Source organism: Balaenoptera borealis, assembly GCF_965194805.1.
Source record: "Balaenoptera borealis genome assembly, chromosome: 18".
In the NCBI taxonomy this organism is placed as follows: Eukaryota; Metazoa; Chordata; class Mammalia; order Artiodactyla; family Balaenopteridae; genus Balaenoptera; species Balaenoptera borealis.
This window is the reverse complement of record NC_138877.1, coordinates 47,390,612-47,414,833: the sequence shown is the minus strand read 5'-3', so window position 1 is coordinate 47,414,833 and position 24,222 is coordinate 47,390,612. Positions and strand designations below refer to the sequence as shown.

Genomic DNA, 24,222 nt, shown 5'->3' with positions numbered 1-24,222 from the left:
GCCGCTGAATTGTACACTTAAAAGTAGTTAAAGAGTAAATTTTATGCTACGTGTATTTACCATAATAAAAAACAAACAAAAAAGACTATGGGGGGAAAGGGTGTGGAAGCAGAAATTCCAGTTAGATGCTGTGGCAGTAAGCCAGATAAATACATGGCTGTGGAGATGGTGAGAAGTATTCAAATTCAGGATGCATGTTGAAAGTAGAGCCAGTAGGACCTTGCTGACAGGTTGTAAATGGAAGAGGATAATCACAAAAGACTCGTAGTTTTGTTCTAAGCCACCAGGAAAACAGTGGTCATTTCCTGAGATAGAGAACACTGGGAAAGGAGCGAGTTTGGGGGAAAATATCACGTATTCACCTTTCAACATGTTAAATTAGATGTCTAATTGACCCATGAGTGGAAGTTCAAGATGTATGAGTCTGGAGCTCAGGGAAGAGAGCCTGCAGAAATAAAAATGGATGGGTGACATGCAAAAAGATGGTCTATGCAGCACACTCTATGAAGCATGGGGGTGAATGTGATCACCCAAGGAGTTGAAAGAGAAGTGGTCAGAGGCCTGAGCTCAGGGACCCTCCGGCATTCAGAGGCACATACATGTGAGATGCTTTTCATTAATATTAGCAGGTTTCTGTTAAGCACCTCCTCTACCAGGCACTGTTGTAGGTGACTGGGACAGCACTGCCTAAAATAAGGCAGCCCCGCCCCCGCTAATATTATCTATTGCTCTTGGGCGAGTTACGTAACTTGACTGAACTCCAGATTCCTCATCTGTAAAATGGGCTTAATCATTGAGGTTCACACAAAGCGAAACAACAGTAACTTGAAACATTTCCTGATTATCCACCTGTTTATGCAAGGTGTTTTATTTTCATAACTCTAATTCATCTTATAACCCTGTAAGGTAGGTATAAAGTTTAGGGAAGCTGATAAATTTTTCTAAGACACAGCTAAAAATTCATTTTCATTGGCAAGATTCTTACTCGGGTAGTTCTGAACTCACATCTTTCAGTCCATCCAATATTTCAAGCCATTCTAATATGTAAAATACTCAGCAAGCTGCCTGAGGCGATAGTAAGTGCTTCAAAATATGTTTCTTTCGTCCCTTCTTTGTCCTCCCCTCCACTTAAGTGAGTCTCTTTGAAGTCCTGAAAAACAAACTCCTATAATTAAAGCCAATCAGAAAAGCAGTCACTTAGGTCATCAATATGTAAACTGCCAACTATAAATTTAATAATATCCCTAAACGAATTTAATGAATGTTAATTGATTGAATAAACAAAAACTGTGCATTTGTAGTCTAATTTTCTCTACAAAGTACCTGGCCTTTAGAATTTACAGACTGGACAGCACTTAATGAAATCCCATTACTATTAAATTAATTTTATGAGCTTTCTTTTATAAACTGCATTCAAGATATCCCTGAAAATACTACCTTAACTTAGTTTATACTACCCTTTTAAATTATTGCTTGTCTGGCAAATGAAAAGAAAGTGCCACTCTGCTGTCTTTTTTTTAATGATCCTTATTTATTTATGTTTTTGGCCACACTGCTTGGCTTGTGGGATCTTAGTTCCCCGAACAGGGATCGAACCCGGGCCCTTGGCAATGAAAGTGTGGAGCCCTAACCACCGCCAGGGAATCCCCTCTGCTGTTTTTTTAAACATAAATCTATTGTTTATATGTAGATTAATTTTAATCGTTAGTGCCTCCTATCTTGCCACTCTTCCTGGGGACTCTAGGATGGTTCAGGACATTATTATTATCCTGGTCACCCAGGCTAAGCTGCTGGGGTCATTCCTCCCTCTCCCGTATCTGCCATCATCCAGTCAGTTACCAAGAACTGACAGATCTGCTTCTGAAATGTCTTCTAATTCGTCCCCTCTGATTCAGATTTAAAGACAGTACTTTGGTTCGGCTTAGAATCCACTGCTTAGATGATGGCAGTAAATAGCTCTCTAACTGATAAAGGCTGATTCACTAATGAATCCTATTTTTATAAGCCAGAATTTTCCTCCTAAAACTAAAAAAAAAAAAAAAATCCTGACACTTCCAGGACCTACAAAATACAGTTCATTATAAGGGAACACTCAAAGCCCGTGGTATCTGGCTCTGGTCATCCTCTTCTTGTCTCTTCTGCTTTTTCTTTACCACTCACACATTATTTTAAGACCCACAAGTCAGTGTCCTACATTAAGCTTGCCCTGATCTTCTCAGAATTAGACACTTTCTCCCTTTACTCCCATAGCGCTTTATTATTCCTCTCTTTATCACATATCATTTCTACGGCTTTTATAATTATGATTCACATACATAAGTTGGAGCAATTTTTTATTATCTTAACAGCTGGCACCAAGTTCCTGCAGGAAAAACTCCTTTGGTGTAGAAAATGTGCTTTTAGGAATGCTTGGAGGTAGACTGACAACTGAACCCCACTCCTACTTCCCGGCCAAGGACTTGGATGTAACCTTAGCCCCAGGGTTTTTAGTAGGGGAAATCTGCCCTGCATGTGCCAAGGGAAGGAGTTTGTTGTTTTTCTCTTGAATAAAGATGAGATGGGGGTAGAAGAAACTAGAGATGAGATGAAGGAGAGAGAGAGTGCCAGCAAGATGTACACTTGCCTGAGGTTGGAGGGGACCAGTGAGCAGCACAAAAGTAGCCAGAAGCATTTTATAAATACAGGAACACTAGGAAGAGAAAAACAAAGCTCCAGGAGTGCCTCAACGTTGATAGTAAAAAGGGCTACTGAACTCAGATGAGCATTTGTGGTTGTTCTTGATGTGAAGATTGAAGAAGGTGCTGATTTTTACATCCGGATTAATGATAGAGGCCAAGATAGCCCTGAGAATATAAACCTCCCAGAAATTTACATACATCTTTTGGGAGTGAGGGTTGGACTTCCACATGTCATATAATTGGTAAATATTTGAGTCCTTTGTCACCTGTCTGAGTCAGATAAATATCCAAATCCTACACCTCACCAGATTATAAACTCTCTCAGGATACTTTTGTGTGCCCACTTGCTTTCCTATGGTGAACCCACAGAAAATATTTGTTGTTTTATTTGATTGAATAAGTAGTGTTAAGATGAAAAATACCTATACACCTGACTGCTGTTTATTTAAACTCTCATCTTATGGATTTTCTCAGCAGGAAAAACCCAAGTAAAAAAATATCAACAGTGCAAATGATATTTAATCATCAATGAATATGGTGCACGAGACTTAGTATTGTCATCTTGATATATTATAGGTTTTCCATCTTACTCTAGGACTGATGTGATGTAGGAGGAAGTGTAAACTGGAGGTCTTAAGTCTATCATTTCCTAGGCATTTAACCATTCTGAGCATCTATTTTCTCCACTGTTTCTCAGCTCTTAGACTGCCAATAACAACATCTACTCTGCCAAGCTTTCTGTAATTTTTGTGATGATCTTCTAAGTTTATGTATGGCGATATAAAAGTCATTCTTATGCCATCTGCAGTATTTGATAGTACACAGTAAGTTTACTATAAACAGCAGAGTACACATTGAGAGGCTACCAATCATATCTAATAATACTCTGGTCCTGAGAGCTGTGGACAGCGTTTTACCAATAATGGAGAAGAGTGAAGTTAGGAAAGTAAGTGATATTTACATGATGCTTGAAAGCTTGCAGAGTTTTTATCTAACCCTTCTTCTTACGTGGAGAAAGATGGGCCAGGGCTGTACTCTTGGTGGATAGTCTGGCTCCGAGATTTTAGTGATATAGGAAGTTCTAGGTGAGAAGTTCTAGGCAAATAGCATAGAAATGGCAGAAACATCAGCTCCATAGAAGCAGGCTAAGAGCAAAACTGAGGTTGGAAAGAAAGTGTAAGTATCAGCAAATAGGAACTTAGTAAGGAATGGCTCTTGGTATAAACATGGTTTCATGGAACCCAAGGTAAAGAAGGAGCTCAAGGGCTGCCCTGGTGGCGCAGTGGTTGAGAATCTGCCTGCCAATGCAGGGGACACAGGTTCGAGCCCTGGTCTGGGAAGATCCCACATGCCGCGGAGCAGCTGGGCCCATGAGCCACAACTACTGAGCCTGCGCGTCTGGATCCTGTGCTCCGCAACATGAGAGGCCGCGATAGTGAGAGGCCCGCGCACCGCGATGAAGAGCGGCCCCCGCTTGCCACAACTAGAGAAAGCCCTTGCACAGAAACGAAGACCCAACACAGCCATAAAAATAAATAAAAATAAAATAAAATAAAAAGAAGAAGCTCAAAACGCTTCTCAACCTCTTCTATGAGACCGTCATTCCCCTGATACCAAAACCAGATAAAGACGAAAGAAAACTACACAATATCCCTTATGAATATAGGCTCAAGAGCCCTTAACAAAATACAAGCAAACTGAATCTAGCCACATATACGGAAGATTATATACCATGACCAAGAAGGATTTAACCCAGGAATGAGGCTGGTTTGACACATGAAAATCAATCAATATAATACATTATATTAATAGACTTAAACACAACACCACATGATTATCTCAATTGATGCAGAAAAGGCATTTGATGAAATTCAACATCTTTTCATGATAAAAACACTCAGCAAACTAGGCATAGAAGGGAATTTCTTTAATCTTATAAAGAACATCTATGAAAAACCCGTATCTAACATCCTTAATGGGTGACTGAATAGTTTTTCTAAGATCAAGAGCAAGACAAGGATGTTTATACTCACCAATTTCAACATTCTAGCCAGGGCAATTAAGAAAAAGAAATAAATCCAGATTGGAACAGAAGTAGTAAAATTATCTCTATTTGCAGTTGACATGATCTTGTATATAGAAAACACGAATCCCTTCAAAAACTGTTAGAACTAATAAATGAGTTCAGCATGGTTGCTGGGCATAAGATCAATATACAAAAATCAACTATTTCTATCCACTAACAATGAACTATCTGAAAACAAAATTCAGAAAATAACTCCAACACAACATTGTAAATCAACTATACTTCAATGAAAAAGAAAATTCCATTTACAATAACATGAAAAAAAAGAAAAATGCCTTGGAATAAATGTAGCCAAAGCAGTACAAGATTGGAACACTAAACACTATAAAGCATTATTTTTAAAACAATTAACTCTTAAAAGAAAAGACATTCCATGTTCATAGCTTGAAAGACTTATTGCTGTGTAAAATGGTAGCATTCAACAAAATGGGAAATAAATCAATGTAATTTCTATCTGAATTCCAACTGCAGTTTCTATTGAGGAAATTGACAAACTGATCCTAAAATTCATATGGAAGTAATCTTGAAAAAACAACCTTGAAAAAAAGAATAAATTTGAAGGACTAACACTTTGCAATTTTAAAATTTACCTCAATACTATAAAGTCAAGACAGTGTGGTACTAGGCCAGGTATGCACATATCGATCAATGGAATAGAAATGAGAGTCTAGAAATAAATCCTTACATTTATGGTCAATTGCTTTCTTCACAAAGTTGCCAAGACAATTCAATGAAGAAAGAATCTTTTTCACAAACAATGTTGGAATAACTGTGTATCCACATGTAAAAGAATGATATTAGACTCCTTCCTTTTTTTTTTATACCATACACAAACTCAAAATAGATCATAGATCTAAATGTAAGAGCTAAATCTGTAAAGATCTTAGGAGAAAGCTATAGGAGTAAATCTTTGAGCCTGAGGTTAGCTAAAGCCTTCTTAGATATAACAGTAACACACATACAACTAAATAAATATTAAATTGGACCTAACCAAAATTTAAAACTTTTGTGCTTTAAGGATACAAGAAAATGAAAAGACAACCCATGGATTGGGAGAAAATATTGGAAAATTTTATATCCGATACGGGACTTGTATCCAGAATATATAGAAATTTTATAACTCAACAATAAAAGGACAACACAATTTATAAATAGGCAAAGTATTTGAATAGACATTTCTCCAAAGAAGATATACAAATGGCCTATGAGCATATGAAAAGATTCCCAACTTCATTAGTCATTAGGGAAATTGCAAATCAAAACCACAATGAGATACCACCTTACATTCACTAAGATGGCTAAAATAAAAAAGACAGACATAATGTGTTGGTGAGGATAAAAAGAAATTACAAGTTTCTCACAGTGCTGGTGAAATTATAAAATGGTGTAGCCACTTTGAAGAACAGTTTGAAAATTCCTCAAATATTAAATATAGAGTTACCATATCATCTAGTAATTCTGCTCCTAGGTATATGCCTGAGAGAATTTAAAATATATGTCCACACAAAAACTTGTACAGATATTCATAGCAGCATTATTCTTAATAATCAAAAAGTGGAATCAACCCAAATGTCTGTCAACTAATGAATAAAATGTGATGTATCTGTTTAATGGAATATTATTCATCCATTAAAAAGAATGAAGTATTAATCATTTCATGATGTACATAAATCATTATTCTGTACACCTTAAACTTACACAGTGCTGCATGTCAATTATATTTAAATAAAACTGGAAGAAAACAAAGGAATGAAGTATTGATGCATGCTACAACATGGATAAACCTTAAGGACTTTATGCTTAAGTGAATGAAGCCAGACCCAAAAAGCCACATATTTTATGATTCTACTTCTATTAAATATCCAGACTAGCCAAATTCATAAAGACAGAAAGTTGGATTAGTAGTTGCCAGGAGCTGGGAGGAGGGGGTGTGTGGAATGACGGTTAAAGAGTATGGAGTTTCCTTTTGGGGTGATGAAAATATTTTGAAACTAGATAGAGAAGATGGTTCCACAGCATTGTGAGTATAATGAATGCTACTGAATCGTACACTTTATAGGGTGATTTTATGGTGAATTATATTTTAATAAAGTTATTATTAACCAAAAAAAGGAAGAAGGAGCCCAAGGCTAAGAAGTCTTGGCAGTATATTGGACATTGAGTCAGGTCTGCATTACTCTAGGTTAATCTTCCTGACAGCTCCACATTTGAAATATGAGAATCTGAAAATCCAAAAGATTAAATGTCTAAGATACCATAACTAATAAATTATAATAAGGTATAATTCATGCATAGATTTCAGATTACAGTCTATGCTTTTCTCTAGGGACCACAACAAAAAATAGGATTCTTGTTTTCTTTTTTTTCTTAAAAATAATAATATGAACTTATTGATCACAAAACTTTAATTTAGAAGTCTGCATATTAAAATGCAGATTCAAATTTCACATGTTTTTCTCCATTTTTAAGATCAGCATGTTCTGTTTTTTTTGTTTTGTTTTGTTTTCCTTGTGTACCACGAGTACTTGACCTAGTTCAGAAAGAACTTTATGAGACATACATTTAAGAATGACTTTATAAAATTAAAACTATATTCTTTTGGGTTGGGCGTTGTATAAGTAAAGTGGAGAATAAACACACCAGATCCTAGGCTATTGTGGCTGAGTTTCCTGGTAGCCAAAGCAAAAAAGTAAATAGGGTGGGGATTTTACTTCTAACTATCTGATGAAAAATATATATATACATCAGTGTTACCAAGCACATTTTCTTCCATACCAAATAAAAATTATAACATAGCTCTTTCTCTCTTTCTCCAACGTCATTGGAGAGTGAAAGAGTCCTAGCTTGAGGGGTCGGGAAACAGTGTCTGGTTCCACCTCTGCTACTGTTTAGCTGTATGGGCTTGGCATAGGTTAGTTTAATTAATTTTCTGAGCCTTGGTTTCCTCATCTTCTAAATGTCTTTCAAATATGAATTTGGGTCACATTAATATACCTTCTAACTTTTCCAACATTAATTTGGCAAAGTATTCAAAGATTAAGTTGAGTTTTCAAGACGGAAAAAACAGGTAAAATATTCCCTCTGTTAGATGGGAAGATTTTTGGTTTTCTCCAAAATTCAAATACAGCCACATTTTATGGTAGGAGAAATGTCTATTTGTGGCGCCAGATAGCCCTTTTGGTCAACAAAAACTCAAGTGGGACATTACTAATGAGTTCTACTTGGCCTTGTTTTTTTTTTTTTTAATTTTAGATGTTTTTCCAAAAATTCAAGTGAATGGTAAGCAAATTATTTCAGATAATAGTCACTTTTAGGTAAGAATGGCTAATGATATATATTTTTTTGAATTTTTGAATTTTATTTATTGTTTTATACAGCAGATTCTTATTAGTTATCCATTTTATACATATTAGTGTATATATGTCAATCCCAGTCTCCCAATTCATCCCACCACACATCCCCTCCACCACTTTCCCCCCTTGTTGTCCATACATTTGTTTTCTACATCTTTGTCTCTATTTCTGCCCTGCAAACTGGTTCATCTGTACCATTTTTCTAGGTTCCATATATATATATGCATTAATATACGATACTTGTTTTTCTCTTTCTGACTTACTTTACTCAGCATGACACTCTAGATCCATCCACGTCTCTACAAATGACCCAATTTCGTTCCTTTTTATGGCCGAGTAATATTCCATTGTATATATGTACCATATCTTCTTAATCCATTCGTCTGTCGATGGGCATTTAGGTTGCCTCCATGACCTGGCTATTGTAAATAGTGCTTCAATGAACATTGGGGTGCATGTGTCTTTTTGAATTATGGTTTTCTCTGGGTATATGCCCAGTGTAGGATTGCTGGGTCATATAGTAATTCTATTTTTAGTTTTTAAGGAACCTCCACACTGTTCTCCATAGTGGCTGTATCAATTTACATTCCCACCAACAGTGCAAGAGGGTTCCCTTTTCTCCACACCCTCTCCAGCACTTATTGTTTGTAGATTTTCTGATGATGCCCATTCTAACTGGTGTGAGGTGATACCTCACTGTAGTTTTGATTTGCATTTCTCTAATAATTAGTGATGTTGAGCATCTTTTCATGTGCTTCTTGGCCATCTGTATGTCTTCTTTGGAGAAATGTCTATTTAGGTCTTCTGCCCATTTTTGGATTGGGTTGTTTGTTTTTATAATATTGAGCTGCATGAGCTGTTTATATATTTTGGAGATTAATCCTTTGTCCATTGATTCGTTTGCAAATATTTTCTCCCATTCTGAGGGTTGTCTTTTCATCTTGTTTGTAGTTTCCTTTGCTTTGCAAAAGCTTTGAAGTTTCATTAGGTCCCATTTGTTTATTTTTGTTTTTATTTCCATTACCCTAGGAGGTGGATCAAAAAAGATCTTGCTGTGGTTTATGTCAAAGAGAATTCTTCCTATGTTTTCCTCTAAGAGTTTTATAGTGTCCGGTCTTCCATGTAGGTCTCTATTCCATTTTGAGTTTATTTTTATGTATGTGTTAGGGAGTGTTCTAATTTCATTCTTTTACATGTAGCTGTCCAGTTTTCCCAGCACCACTTATTGAAGAGACTGTCTTTTCTCCATTGTATATCCTTGCCTCCTTTGTCATAGATTAGTTGACCATTGGTGTGTGGGTTTATCTCTGGGCTTTCTATCTTGTTCCATTGATCTATATTTCTGTTTTTGTGCCAGTACCATATTGTCTTGATTACTGTAGCTTTGTAGTATATTCTGAAGTCAGGGAGTCTGATTCCTCCAGCTCAGTTTTTTTCCCTCAAGACTGCTTTGGCTATTCAGGGTCTTGTGTCTCCATACAAATTTTAAGATTTTTTGATCCAGTTCTGTAAAAAATGCCATTGATAATTTGATAGGGACTGCACTGAATCTTTAGATTGCTTTGGGTAGTATAGTCATTTTCACAATATTGATTCTTCCAATCTAAGAACATGGTATATCTCTCCATCTGTTTATATCATCTCTATTTTCTTTCATTAATGTCTTATAGTTTTCTGCATACAGGTTTTTTGTCTTTCTAGGTAGGTTTATTTCTAGGTATTTTATTCTTTTTGTTGCAGTAGTAAATGGGAGTGTTCCCTTAATTTCTCTTTCAGATTTTTCATCATTAGTGTATAGGAATGCAAGAGATTTCTGTGCATTCATTTTGTATCCTGCAACTTTACCAAATTCATTGATTAGCACTAGTAGTTTTCTGGTGGCATCTTTAGGATTCTCTATGTATAGTATCATGTCATCAGCAAACAGTGACAGTTTTACTTCTTCTTTTCCAATTTGTATTCCTTTTATTTCTTTTTCTTCTCTGATTGCCGTAGCTAGGACTTCCAAAACTATGTTGAATAATAGTGGTGAGAGTGGACATCCTTGTCTTGTTCCTGATCTTAGAGGAAATGCTTTCAGTTTTTCACCATTGAGAATGATGTTTGCTGTGGGTTTGTCGTATATGGCCTTTATTATGTTGAGGTAGGTTCCCTCTATGCCCACTTTCTGGAGGGTTTTTGTCATAAATGGGTGTTGAATTTTGTCAAAAGCTTTTTCTGCATCTATTGAGATGATCATGTGGTTTTTATTCTTCACTTTGTTAATATGGTGTATCACATTGATTGATTTGCATATATTGAAGAATCCTTGCATCCCTGGGATAAATCCCACTTGATCGTGGTGTATGATCCTTTTAATGTGTTGTTGGATACTGTTTGCTACTATTTTGCTGAGGATTTTTACATCTATATTCATCCGTGTTATTTATCTGTAATTTTCTTTTTTTGTGGTATCTTTGTCTGGTTTTGGTATCAGGGTGATGGTGGCCTCATAGAATGAATTTGAGAGTGTTCCTTCCTCTGCAATTTTTTGGAAGAGTTTGAGAGGGATGGGTGTTAGCTCTTCTCTAAATGTTTGATAGAATTCACCTGTGAAGCCATCTGTTCCTGGACTTTTGTTTGTTGGAAGATTTTTAATCACAATTTCAATTTCATTACTTGTGATTTTTCTCTTCATATTTTCTATTGCTTCCTGGTTCAGTCTTGGAAGGTTATACCTTTCTAAGAATTTGTCCATTTTTTCCAGGTTGTCCATTTTATTGGCATAGAGTTGCTTGTAGTATTCTCTTAGGATGCTTTGTATTTCTGCGGTGTCTGTTGTAACGTCTCCTTTTTCATTTCTAATTTTATTGAATTCTATCCCTCTTTTTCTTGATAAGTCTGGCTAATGGTTTATCAATTTTGTTTATCTTCTCACAGAACCAGCTTTTAGTTTTATTGATCTTTGCTATTGTTTTCTTTGTTCTGTTTCATTTATTTCTGCTCTGATCTTTATGATTTCTTCCCTTCTATTAATTTTGGGTTTTGTTTGTTCTTCTTTCTCTAGTTCCTTTAGGTGTAAGTTTAGATTGTTTATTTGTGATTTTTCTTGTTTCTTGAGGTAGACTTGTATTGCTATAAACTTCCCTCTTAGAACTGCTTTTGCTGCATCCCATAGGTTTTGGATCGTCCGGTTTTCATTGTCGTTTGTCTCTAGGTATTTTTCTGATTTCCTTTGATTTCTTCAGTGATCTCTTGGTTATTTAATAATGTATTGTTTAGCCTCCATGTGTTTGTGTTTTTTATGCTATTTTTTCCCCTGTAATTTATTTCTAATCTCATAACGTTGTGGTCGGAAAAGATGCTTGATATGATTTCAGTTTTCTTAAAATTACCCAGGCTTGACTTGTGACCCAAGATGTGATCTATCCTGGGGAATGTGCCATGTGCACTTGAGAAAAAAGTGTAATCTGCTGTTTTCAGATGGCATGTCCTATAAATATCAATTAAATCTATCTGGTCTATTGTGTCATTTAAAGCTTCTGTTTCCTTATTAATTTTCTGTCTGAATGATCTGTCCATTGATGTAAGTGAGGTGTTAAAGTCCCCCACTGTTATTGTGTTACTGTTGATTTCCTCTTTTATAGCTCTTACCAGTTCCCTTATGTATTGAGGTGCTCCTATGTTGGGTGCATATATATTTATAATTGTTATATCTTCTTCTTGGATTGATCCCTTGATCATTATGTAGTGTCCTTCCTTGTCTCTTGTAACATTCTTTATTTTAAAGTCTATTTTATCTGATATGAGTATAGCTACTCCAGCTTTCTTTTGATTTCCATTTGCATGGGATATCTTTTTCCATCCCCTCACTTTCAGTCTGTATGTGTCCCTAGGTCTGAAGTGGGTCTCTTGTAGACAGCATATATGTGGGTCTTGTTTTTGTATCCATTCAGCAAGCCTGTGTCTTTTGGTTGGAGCATTTAATCCATTCACGTTTAAGGTAATTATCGATATGTATGTTCCTATGACCATTTTCTTAATTGTTTTGGGTTTGTTTTTGTAGGTCCTTTTCTTCTCTTGTGTTTCCCACTTAGAGAAGTTCCTTTAGCATTTGTTGTAAAGCTGGTTTGGTGGTGCTGAATTCTCTTAGCTTTTGCTTGTCTGTAAAGCTTTTGATTTCTGTGTCGAATCTGAATGAGATCCTTGCCGGGTAGAGTAATCTTGGTTGTAGGTTCTTCCCTTTCATCACTTTAAGTATATCATGCCACTCCCTTCTGGCTTGTAGAGTTTCTGCTGAGAAATCAGCTGTTAACCTTATGGGAGTTCCCTTGTATGTTATTTGTTGTTTTTCCCTTGTTGCTTTCAATAATTTTTCTTTGTCTTTAATTTTTGTCAGTTTGATTACCGTGTGTCTTGGCGTGTTTCTCCTTGGGTTTATCCTGCCTGGGACTCTCTGTGCTTCCTGGACTTGGGTGGCTATTTCCTTTCCCATGTTAGGGAAGTTTTCAACTATAATCTGTTCAAATATGTTCTCTGGTCCTTTCTCTCTCTCTTCTCCTTCTGGAACCCCATAATGTGAATGTTGTGTTTAATGTTGTTCCAGAGGTTTCTTAGGCTGTCTTCATTTCTTTTCATTCTTTCTTCTGTATTCTGTTCCGTGGCAGTGAATTCCACCTTTCTGTCTTCCAGGTCACTTATCCGTTCTTCTGCCTCAGTTATTCTGCTGTTGATTCCTTCTAGGGTATTTTTCATTTCAGTTATTGTGTTGTTCATCTCTGTTTGTTTGTTCTTTAATTCTTCTAGGTGTTTGTTCTTTAATTCTTCTAGGTCTTTTTTAAACATTTCTTGCATCTTCTCGATCTTTGCCTCCATTCTTTTTCTGAGGTCCTGGATCATCTTCACTATCATGATTCTGAATTCTTTTTCTGGAAGGTTTCCTATCTCCACTTCATTTAGTTGTTTTTCTGGGGTTTTATCTTGTTCCTTCATCTGGTACATAGCCCTCTGCCTTTTCATCTTGTCTATCTTTCTGTGATTGTGGTTTTTGTTCCACAGGCTGCAGGATTGTAGTTCTTCTTGCTTCTGCTGTCTGCTCTCTGGTGGATGAGGCTATCTAAGAGGCTTGTGCAAGCTTCCTGATGAGAGGGACTGGTGGTGGGTAGAGCTGGCTGTTGCTCTGGTGGGCAGAGCTCAGTAAAACCTCCCTGCTGGTTGTTTGGCCTGAGGCAACCGAACACTGGAGCCTACCTGGACTCTTTCATGGGGCTGATGGCGGACTCTGGGAGGGCTCACGCCAAGGAATACTTCCCAGAACTTCTGCTGCCCGTGTCCTTGTCCTCATGGTGAGCCACAGCCACCCCCTGCCTCTGCAGGAGACCCTCCAACACTAGCAGGTAGGTCTGGTTCAGTCTCCATTGGGGTCACTGCTCCTTCCCCTGGGTCCCAGTTCACACACTACTTTGTGTGTGCCCTCCAAGAGTGGAATCTCTGTTTCCGCCAGTCCTGTCGAAGTCCTGCAATAAAGTCCTGCTAGCCTTCAAAGTCTGATTCTTTAGGAATTCCACCTCCTGTTGCCAGGCCCCCAGATTGGGAAGCCTGACGTGGGGCTCAGAACCTTCACTCCAGTGGGTGGACTTCTGTGGTGTAAGTGTTCTCCAGTTTGTGAGTCACCCACCCAACAGTTACGGGATTTGATTTTATTGTGATTGTGCCCCTCCTACCGTCTCACTGTGGCGTCTCCTTTGTCTTTGGATGGGGGCTATCTTTTTTGGTGAGTTCCAGTATCTTCCTGTCGATGATTGTTCAGCAGTTAGTTGTGATTCCGGTGCTCTCACAAGAGGGAATGAGCACACGTCCTTCTACTCCGCCATCTTGAACCAATCTGGCCTTGTTATTTATATATACCTGTATGAGCAATTAAAAACTGTTTCAATAATTTATGTAAGTACCAGATAGTTAACTGATATAATTTCAGTGCTCTTTAATAAAACAAATCTCTAGTGGAACATAGACCTGGTTAATGACAAGCGTAAAATAGATGGAAGCTGTGTGGATGGTCATGTAAAAAGTTTATTTATGGTTCCTTTACAGTATCTCATTAGAACTGTATATTTGGAACCAATTATATATGTTTTAATATTTAAGACACAGAGTCTTATTATATACTGTCCTTGCCTAGGGTATATCCAAACAACTACCTTAAGACTGAATCTGCCTTATAAGAAGATCCTCCTGATATGGAAAAATTAACCTGTTTATATCAAATTCTGCCCTAGAGCAGTGTTATGGTGAGACTCCAGTGTGTGCCCTTGGGAATGTCCTCATGGGGCAGACTGTGTTTCCCAAGTTCCTTTCTCTCTTCCTTTCTCATCACCCTTTCCAGCACCTACTGATATGCCAGCTTCTGGAGAGGCATGCATGTGACCACATCTTCATTCTTGAGGAGTTTAAAGTTTATCTTTAATGAAATAAGGAGAACTTATTTTTCTAACTTAGCGCAATTCTAGAGGGTCTCAAAATCAGAGGGGTTGAAGGGCCACACCAATAAGATAAATGCATAGTGCTGTCCTTATAAGGCAACAGGGAGTTGTAGGACTCGTGCCAACCTGGGGAGGACAGCACCTGCCTTAAAGGCATTCTGATTAATTAATCCTGTTCAGACCTAGAAAGTATTTTTTTTAGGTTTAAATGATCCATCAAGCTATATCTCCTGGCATGAAACATAATTTAAACCCCAATGTTTCCTGAAGAAATTCTGTGGAAACGTTCTTCTGAATATTTCAGTAAGTTATATGTCTTCTGTTCCATGTCCAGTGTAATTCAGAAATCCACCCTTGTGGGAATTCCCTGGCATCCAATGGTTAGGACTCCGTGCTTTCACTGCTGTGGACCCAGGTTTGATCCCTGGTTGGGGAACTAAGATCCCACAAGCCATGAGGTGCAGCCAAAAAAAAAAAAAAGAAATTCGCACTTGTTTCAGGACCCTTGTTCCATTCGGCATTATGAATTGATTTTATGGGGAAAAGTCTTTACAATGCCTACAGTGTTCCCCCAAAAGAAAATTTTGAATAGATATTGCATATCTGAAATGGATCTTCTTTGTTAACAAATAATCCTCTCTCAACTTATAATATCAATTCATCACAAAAGTTTGATAGTATAAGCAATCACAGCAAATGCCATTAATGATTCATTTTTGTCTGTTTATCTATTTTACTTTTTGCTTACACAGCTTATGATTTTACTTACTTGCTAAAATATGATGAATCAGGAAAACAGCAGAGCCTGTAACAGTTCTGAGTATTTTAATGGTCCTAGATAGTAATGAAAAATACTTAGTAGCAGCTGTTATTTTTAAGGAAAATCATGATATACTATGAATCTATCTGCAGACCCACCTAAAACTTCGTTGGTAAACCCATTATATTTTAATTAGTAGGAGATTTCATTTATTAGAATAATAATTAGAAATACACTTGGACACATTCTGTTCATATGAAAAAGTGTCAAATTCTAGTGGAATGTATGCCAGGAGTGAGCTTTGGGACATGTTTCAGCAAATGTATTACTCTTGATTTATACATTTTGTGAAATGGATTTATTTTTATTGAATCCAGATTTGAATGTAAAGTGGTGTATAATGTTTTAGTCACAGCTTCTGGAGAGATTGGCAACTACTAATCTTACAATTTCAAATCTGCTCAAAAGTAGTTTTCTGTAGGAAACTATGGGCAGGAATGAAAGAGGTGAATCTGTGAATCAGTGAATCTGTGCTGCCTTGGAATGTAGCTTCTGGGGACCAGAGGGTGAATGTATCTAACGCCTTTTCCCCAATTCATGTCATAGAAAAGGCACTGACATGGTTTAATGGAAGCTAGATAGAGTCTGTGATAGTATGGAAGAGAAATATAAAGATTCCTGCTTCTGAGAGCCATCTGCTGGCTAAGAGAAAGCCTGCAAAAAACCCACAAATGTCTGGCTTGTCCACGTGAATAGAATCTCAATTACTGAGATTTATGTAACTCTGGTTTAACTGAAATTCTCATCAACTCTTTTTTTGGCATGTGGCCTCGATATTGTTTTTTGTATCTTTATTGGAGTGTAACTGCTTTACAATGGTGTGTTAGTTTCTGCTGTACAACAAAGTGAATCAGCTATATGTATACATATATCCCCTTATCCCCTCCCTCTTGAGCCTCCCTCCCACCCTCCCCATCCCACCCCTCTAGGTCTTCACAAAGCATCGAGAGCTGATCTCCCTTGCTATGCAGCAGGTTCCCACTAGCCATCCATTTTAATTTGGAAGTGTATATATGTCAGTGCTACTCTCTCACTTCGTCCCAGCTTCCCCATCCCCTGCTGCATCCTCAAGTCCATTCTCTGCATCTGCGTCTTTATTTCTGCCCTGCCACTAGGTTCATCAGTACCGTTTTTTTAGATTCCATATATATGCATTAGCATATGGTATTTGTTTTTCTCTTTCTGACTTACTTCACTCTGTATGACAGACTCTAGGTCCATCCACCTCATTACAAATAACTCAATTTCATTCCTTTTTATGGCTGAGTAGTATTCCATTGTATATATATGCCACATCTTCTTTATCCATTCATCTGTCGATGGACACTTAGGTTGCTTCCATGTCCTGGCTATTGTAAATAGTGCTGCAATGAACATTGTGGTACATGTAGCTTTTTGAATTATGTTTTTTTCAGGGTATATGCCCAGTAGTGGGATTGCTTGGTCATATGGTAATTCTATTTTTAGTTTTTTAAGGAACCTCCATACTGTTCTCCATAGTGGTTGTATCAATTTACCTTCCCACCACCAGTGCAGGAAGGTTCCCTTTTCTCCACACCCTCTCCAGCATTTATTGTTTCTAGATTTTTTGATGGTGTGGCCTCGATATTTCATTCTCAACGTGGTGTTTGATTTACTAACAAGGAAGTAGTTCTTGCTTCCGTCTCTTCTGTGGCAGAAGCTGATTCAGAATTCCCGTAGGTGATATTTATGTCCTATTGAAAACGATTTTAAAGCAAACTTTGGAAAACAGTACAAAATATTCTCTTAAAACTGAATGTTCCCCCTTCCCTTAAGGTAACTCTGTCATGCAACCAACTCTAAATGCTTTTTGGTACAATTGTAAATAAACTAAAATTTAGTTTTTTACAGGGAAGGAACTAGTTCTGTGGTCTTGATGGTCAAGGAAGACTTAATAGCATACCGCTGCCAAACTCAGTCTTCTAAAAACATGTCCCTGGAAGGAAATATATATTTTACAACAACCTTAACACAGTATTTTTTAAGTTAGATTAATAGTAAGTAATTATACTGAGTACCTCTACTGGTAGTATTAATAAAACAGTTTACCTTAAAATTCTCAAGAGAAAAGTATATTATAGCAGGCTACATTTAAGAATGCTTTTATGAGCTGTTGTTTTCTATAATAGGATTAGAGGGGAAATTTAAATGATACAGATTATTTTGTTGCTTTTTCATATTGTGTTATATGCTGGTTTATATTCCTGTTTACCTGAGTCAATAGAACATATTAACTAGTATTGGGTTCTGGAGTCAATCCACCACTTGGGTTCAAATCCTGGTGTGGTCACCAACTTTGTTTTGGCCTAGGTCTTAACCTCTCTTTGCCTCAGTTTCCTCATCTGTAAACTAGAGGTACTAATAATATTGACCTCCGAGAGTTGCTTTGAAGCTTAAAGCATTTAGAGCAGTGCCTGGCGCATGGTAAGCATTCTGTAAATGTCAGCCGTCATGGTTATCGTCAGCCATCCTCCTTGGCGTTCTGTTGAGATGATGTGAATTTGCTGAAGCACCTTCTATCCCTCTGTTTTCTGCTCTTGTTTTAAAATTTAGGATGTGTGTGTCCTCCCTTCCCAGCCTTAAACGAATGTCCTGGCTTTTTTTTTGCTAACTCCTATAGAAACTCCAATTTCAGTGAAGGGTGTCTCATCACACTCAGGTCACACGTGACAAATGGCCTTTTATTACGTGCTGATTACAGTTAACCTTCATTTCTTTCATGGCAGCCGTGTGGTGCCTTCTATTTAAATAGAGCTGTTCCTGGATATGACTTTTCGAGCCTCTCTGGGTTTATTTCTAATTTAACTTGCCATTCCAAGTGGGACTATTGTGTAACTGAAGGAGTGATGCACTCATTTGTTTTCTCTACATCTAATTCTTACAACGCAGTGCCTGTGAGGCCCCCTCGGGCATTCATTCACTTTTCTAAATGGTGGAACCTTCTGGGGAAGGGAGTGGGCCTTTAGTTATTGTTCTTTTGAACTGCACGGATATGTTTATTAGTGCAGTGTCTGGGAATACACTAGCAACTCTTTTACCCTGACCATTTTCATCGTACCGGGCTTATTACCAAGGATTATTGGAAGAATCCTCTGCTGGCGTAGGCAGTAGTTTCTTGCGCATTTCCATTCTTCAGAACAAGGCCAACTTTTGAAACACACAAGTCAGTGTGCGTGCATTTGAGGATACCTGAAGTGCTTTGGAAACAAAGGGCACATGGCTTTCAGAAAGCATAGGAAGGGTAGAATAGAAACACCCAACATGTAATTATAGCTGTTCTGTTACCAAATACCGTGCTTTTGAGCCCCAGAGTGAGACGGGACAGGATGAGTTAGAATCATTCCTTCACCCTTTCGCGCTCACCTAGATGCTTACCTAGGATCAAAGGGAAGCTTTTTCTTTCATTCACCAGCATCTTGTACGTGTTCAGAGGGATCTCAGCAGTCTCCCACTGAGAATTTTAATTGTAAGCCATGCTTTAGAATGCCATTCTCTTGAACTTAGAGCAAAGAACCAAGACACTTATATGTACATGTGGTTTTTTATTTTTTTAAACTTTTTTTTTTTTTAATAAATTTATTTGTTTTTGGCTGCGTTGGATCTTCATTGCTGCAAGCGGGCTTTCTCTAGTTGTAGCGAGCAGGGGCTACTCTTCGTTGCGGTGCACGGGCTTCTCATTGCAGTGGCTTCTCTTGTTGCGGAGCATGGGCTCTAGGCACGCAGGCTTCAGTAGTTGTGGCGCACGGGCTCAGTAGTTGTGGCTTGCAGGCTCTAGGTGCGCGGGCTTCAGTAGTTGCAGCACACGGGCTTAGTTGCTCCGTGGCATGTGGGATCTTCCCGGACCAGGGCTCGAACCCGTGTCCCCTGCATTGGCAGGCAGATTCTTAACCACTGCACCACCAGGGAAGCCCTGTACGTGTGGTTTTAATGGTTACCCAGAATCCCAGATATTCAGTAGCCACTTTGTATACTATAGCGTTTAAAACATGAAATTTAGGGAAATGAGAGTAAGAGTGGGAATTGAGTGACCATTATTGGAAGATTTGCAGTCAAAGGATCCTCGTAAGGATTAATTAACCAATTAAAGATTCACTAATTAGTTGATTATATTAAATTAAAAATTAGGTATACCTGACTTAATACACTCTTCCATTCATCCATCTATTCATTCATTCTATTTAGCAAACATTTCTTATATGCCCACAATGTTCTAGGCTCCAGAGACACAAAAATACTTGGTACCAGCACCGTGACTATCAGATTTCCTGCCATGGACTTGGCGTGGCCAAACACCCAACCCACAATTGTCTTCCACCTGCAGTGCCCCCTAACTGTAGGATCATGCCGTGGGCCCCAGTACAGCAGCAGTCCTTTGTGGAGTTGGGTTGTCCTCTCCTCTTCCTGTGTTCTTTAAGCTCTTCTGCACTTTTTATTCTTTTTCACTTCAGCCCCACTTACCTTCCTGCCTTTCCACAAAGAGATCAAATAAGTTCTGAAAGGTACAGGCTAGCCTAAGGTTCTTTGATGTCTTCTGAGGATGTCTGTACCATTTAAAAAGGGGAACCAGGGAAAATTTTACCCACTGAATATCATTTTAAAGCTAGTTTTTGCTGGATCCAGCTATTCATTGCACATACCTTTTTAAAAACTATTTTTATCATCATCATCATCTTTACACGAATACCTTTAGGTGGTTGTTCTTCATAATGTCCTAAAACATTTCACTTTAAAATGAGGAAAACCAGGGTATGAAGTTTTGTAGAACATTAAGGCCATCCACCTAACCTGTCTTCATTTAATATAAATTCAGAAATCTGAATGCAGTAATTTTATACCATTCTATAGCCCTTGCTTTCCCTTCTTTGCCTGCCATATAGTTCAGTAGTTGATTGACTATATAGCAGCATTACTTCAGTCCCTTAAAGACCTACTTAGTAGTTACTTAGTTTTTTATTTCAGATTTATTTTTCACTCTTCTCTGTATACATGTATACATAGCAAGATAAATAGCTAAAGTCAACTATGGGCAAACAATATGTGTGTGTGATTATGCTTAGTTACATTTAGACTTCTGCATATTAGTGTGTAGAAATTATTGTACAAAACAAAGGGTTCTTATTATAGACTTTAAGTTATAATTTGAAGGAAACAAATGCCATATCATATTCTCAATTTAAAAGATGTCAAACATACCACAACGTGAAAGTTTCCATTTTTGAGGGCTCCCAGTGACAAGATCCATATTTGTTTTTATGACTAGATATTCAAGAAGTGAATTACTGTTGCCCTATTATCACACACACAGTCTTAATTATTTGCAAAGATCACAGCCTATGCCAGAACATACCTTGTTAGGAGTGACCAAAGCTGTTCTCTCATGGGCAAACCTGTCACACTATTTTGACTCTTTTCACAATAGTCTCCAATCCCTACAACTGAGTCAATGGTGTGGAAAACCACAAATCCGTATTGAGTGATAAGAAGGCTGAAAAAGTGGCTTAGCCGTCCCATATGTTCTTTCCTTCAACTACTAGAAACCTTGCACAAAACTGTTTAAGATACTAGTAGATAAACATCATTTATATTTGATCTTATCTAATAATATGAAGCTTTGGCTACTGAATCTGTTATTTGTACAAGTGAAAAGATGCACTGAAAACCTAAAAGGCACGTACATGGAAGGAGACATTCAAAACATGTTCACTGGAGCAATGTTACAGTGAAATATTAGAAATAACTTATATGTCCATCACCTAGGAAATGGATTTTAAAATGCTGGGATGATATTCTTTGGACTACTCCCGTATTTCATCTGAGTCAAGTATCAACCAACTACAGCCCATGGATCAATTACAGCCCACTGTTTGTTTTGTAAATAAAGTTTTATGGGAACATAGCCATACTCATTTGTTTATATATTTATCTATAGCTACTTTCATGCTACAATTGCAGGGTTGATTTGTTACAACATAGACTGTATGACTCTCAGTCAAAATAAAATATTCACTATCTAGCCCTTTACAGAAACAATTTACCAACTCCTGATCTAGGTTAAAACACCATCTATTGTAAAATACACCATTACTTTATATACCACTAAGAAAGAAAAAAAAATATGTCAAACTATGACAAGCTGTCAAATGTCAGAAGCATCCTGCTTTTAGAGACATTAAAATATTAAAATATTCATCTTAGAATCAATGAACTGTGGTATATAGCGTTTCAAATAAACAATACAGTGTATCAATATGAACAGATCTCAGACCCTCGGTGTCGAGTAAACAAAAGTCAAGTGTAGGACAATTTGCAGAATGATGTGAACAGCATATTATTTATATGTCTCTTAAAAAACACCAAACAATATAATGAGTTTCCATGAATGCAGATATATATCAGTGAGCATGATTTAAAAGAATTGGAAGAATTTAAAGAAAGCTGATGATAGAGGTTTTCCCTGGGAGGAGAAGGGACCAGGATAATGATAGAAGGAGGGAGGGGTATCTTTATCTGTTGTGTTCAGGTTTTCCAAGGATTGATTTATTAATAGAAAAGAATTTTAAAAAGCATCAAAGCATGGAAAACCTGGAAAAAAGTAATGTCAAAGTATTAATAGTGGTAAATTTTTTATAGTAGGAATATGGGTGATTTCTTTTTTTTAGTGTATTTCACTGTAATTTTCAAGAACTTCATGAATAACTAAAGAAGATGAGTCATGTTCTTCATTTCTATCTCAATCAAAAGAGATTAAGGTTGGAAGAAGTACATGTTAATCAGTTACCTGACATTACAAACTAATCCTGTTTTTCTACTGTGGCATTAAGGTTAAACAATGTACAAGTCAGGGCCAAATTTCATAGTTAAAACTTTTTTTCATAATGTGGTACAGCTAATCTTTCAATACAGTGAACTTTATTCCTCACCGTGAAAAACCACCAACGAGAAAAGTCAAATGTCAGGTGCATTTTACAGAACTGAAAAAGCTTGTCATGAGTCATGTTATTGATGTACTGATGTCATTTCTTTCAACCCGACCTTACTTGTTTTGAAATTACGTTGTGCTTTTACACGATTTTATATGTTATCACATGCAATTCAGACCCTCATGTTACTTATTAAATGCATTCATTTTGTCATTTGTCTATGGCAGATCTTCCTAAAATATTCTCTGTAAGTGTCTTCACAAGTTCAAAACTTTGAGGGATAGTTTTAACACCGCCAGATTATTTCTTTTGATGATGGGGATCTACTCACTCACCACTGCTTTCATTTAGTTTTTGTTTTTGTCATTTTGTTGTTATTTTAAGCATGTCTTTCTCTCCCTAGGAGTGTTTCATCAAAAATAGGTCTAGCTGCCTGCCTTCAAGATTAAGAAATGAAATGTGTCCCAGAAGGTGACAGCGGGAAATGTGGACATGGGACCTTGAGTCTGTATGAAGCTGCAGTCTATGAGCCTCAGGTCTCATGGCACTGGAACCAAACAGAGTGCTGTATTGCTCACCATTTAAATCTACTTTTTCTTTTTCCAGTTCAATCTCACCATTTAGTATTGAGAGCACAAGACGCCAGAGAAGGTCTGAATCCCCAGACTCCAGAAAACGGCGTATCCACAGATGTGATTTTGAGGGATGCAACAAAGTGTACACAAAAAGTTCTCACCTGAAGGCTCATCGAAGGACACATACAGGTACAGCCCTGCAGGGCTTCTCACCTGAGGGTCACTGAGAGTCCAGAAAGGGCCAGCTGCTTGGCTTTGGAGCCATGAGTGTGCTGGAATGTTCTGTGCTCACCCAGCATATGTGCATCCTATGTTCCTTTCTGAGTGGAGTACATTCCCTCTCTCAGTTGAAAAAAGGCCTAAGTCTTCGTGAAGTTTAGCAAGCAAAGAAGTATTTCTTCTGTGTCTTGAGGACTTTTAAAATAATAGTATGAACACAGTGGTCTAGCCTTTTTCATAATCAGCGTTGCCGCTTAATCGTTGTCTAGTTATTGGGTTTTAAAATGTCCACATAACATACCAAACAAGCTGAACAAAATCATTCTCTTAAAGTTATCGTTTTCACCACCACTTAGATCATGTTTTTCTCCCCTTGATCTCATCCCCCAAATAACCAAACAGATAAACCTCCCCACCAAAAAATGAAATAAGATTGACATATACATAGCACTGTGAGAAGTTTAAAACAATACTTCCACATCATTCCATTTGATTCTTACTGGTATTTTTTTGTATAAGGAGAGGATTTTGCGTATTCACAGTTTGCAAAGAAGGAAATTGAGATCACAAGTGATTCACTGACTTTGTCACCATCCATTCACCCATGCATCTACCCAGGAGAGAAGCCAGTGACTCTTCACTTAGCTCTGTACCCACCCCACCCATCCTCTACCCTGTGTGTCCCTCACCTGGCATCCCCTGGCTTCCTTGGCTTCTGGATCCCATTGGGTACCATCAGTGGGAGGCTCTGGAAAGAGACCAAAGGTAGAAGGAGGGACCCCCAATTACAGAACCTTTTTGTCAGAAAAGTGACTGGTGACTGGAATGTGTGAACCTCAAAGAAGCAGAGAGAAGAGAGAAATTCATTCACACGCATTCCTGGTAGCAACGTGCTATAGAGCCAGTAACTATCCTCGACAGGAATCGGCCTCCAGCACCTGCCTCTATCTGGGAGCTTCACGTGTAACAGACTCCTGTGGGGCTGCGTAAATCGTGCTCCCATCTCAGATACATTAAGATAACCACACTGTATAAACTGTTTCTCAGCTGAGGTAGCAAAATCATTTAAATCGTCATTCTTTGCCATTT

The 24,222-nt window shown here is 37.7% G+C and overlaps 1 protein-coding gene across 5 annotated transcripts in view; it reads left to right on the top strand.

The window, feature by feature from the left end:
- Nucleotides 1-24,222, top strand: part of KLF12 (KLF transcription factor 12) — a 461,389-nt gene that overhangs the window by 407,340 nt on the left and 29,827 nt on the right. For all 5 annotated transcript variants that reach the window (XM_082365992.1, XM_082365991.1, XM_082365989.1 and 2 more), the window contains one exon: nt 22,946-23,103. In XM_082365992.1, the coding sequence (XP_082222118.1) occupies nt 22,946-23,103 (158 nt within the window). The remainder of the gene's footprint in view (nt 1-22,945; nt 23,104-24,222) is intronic.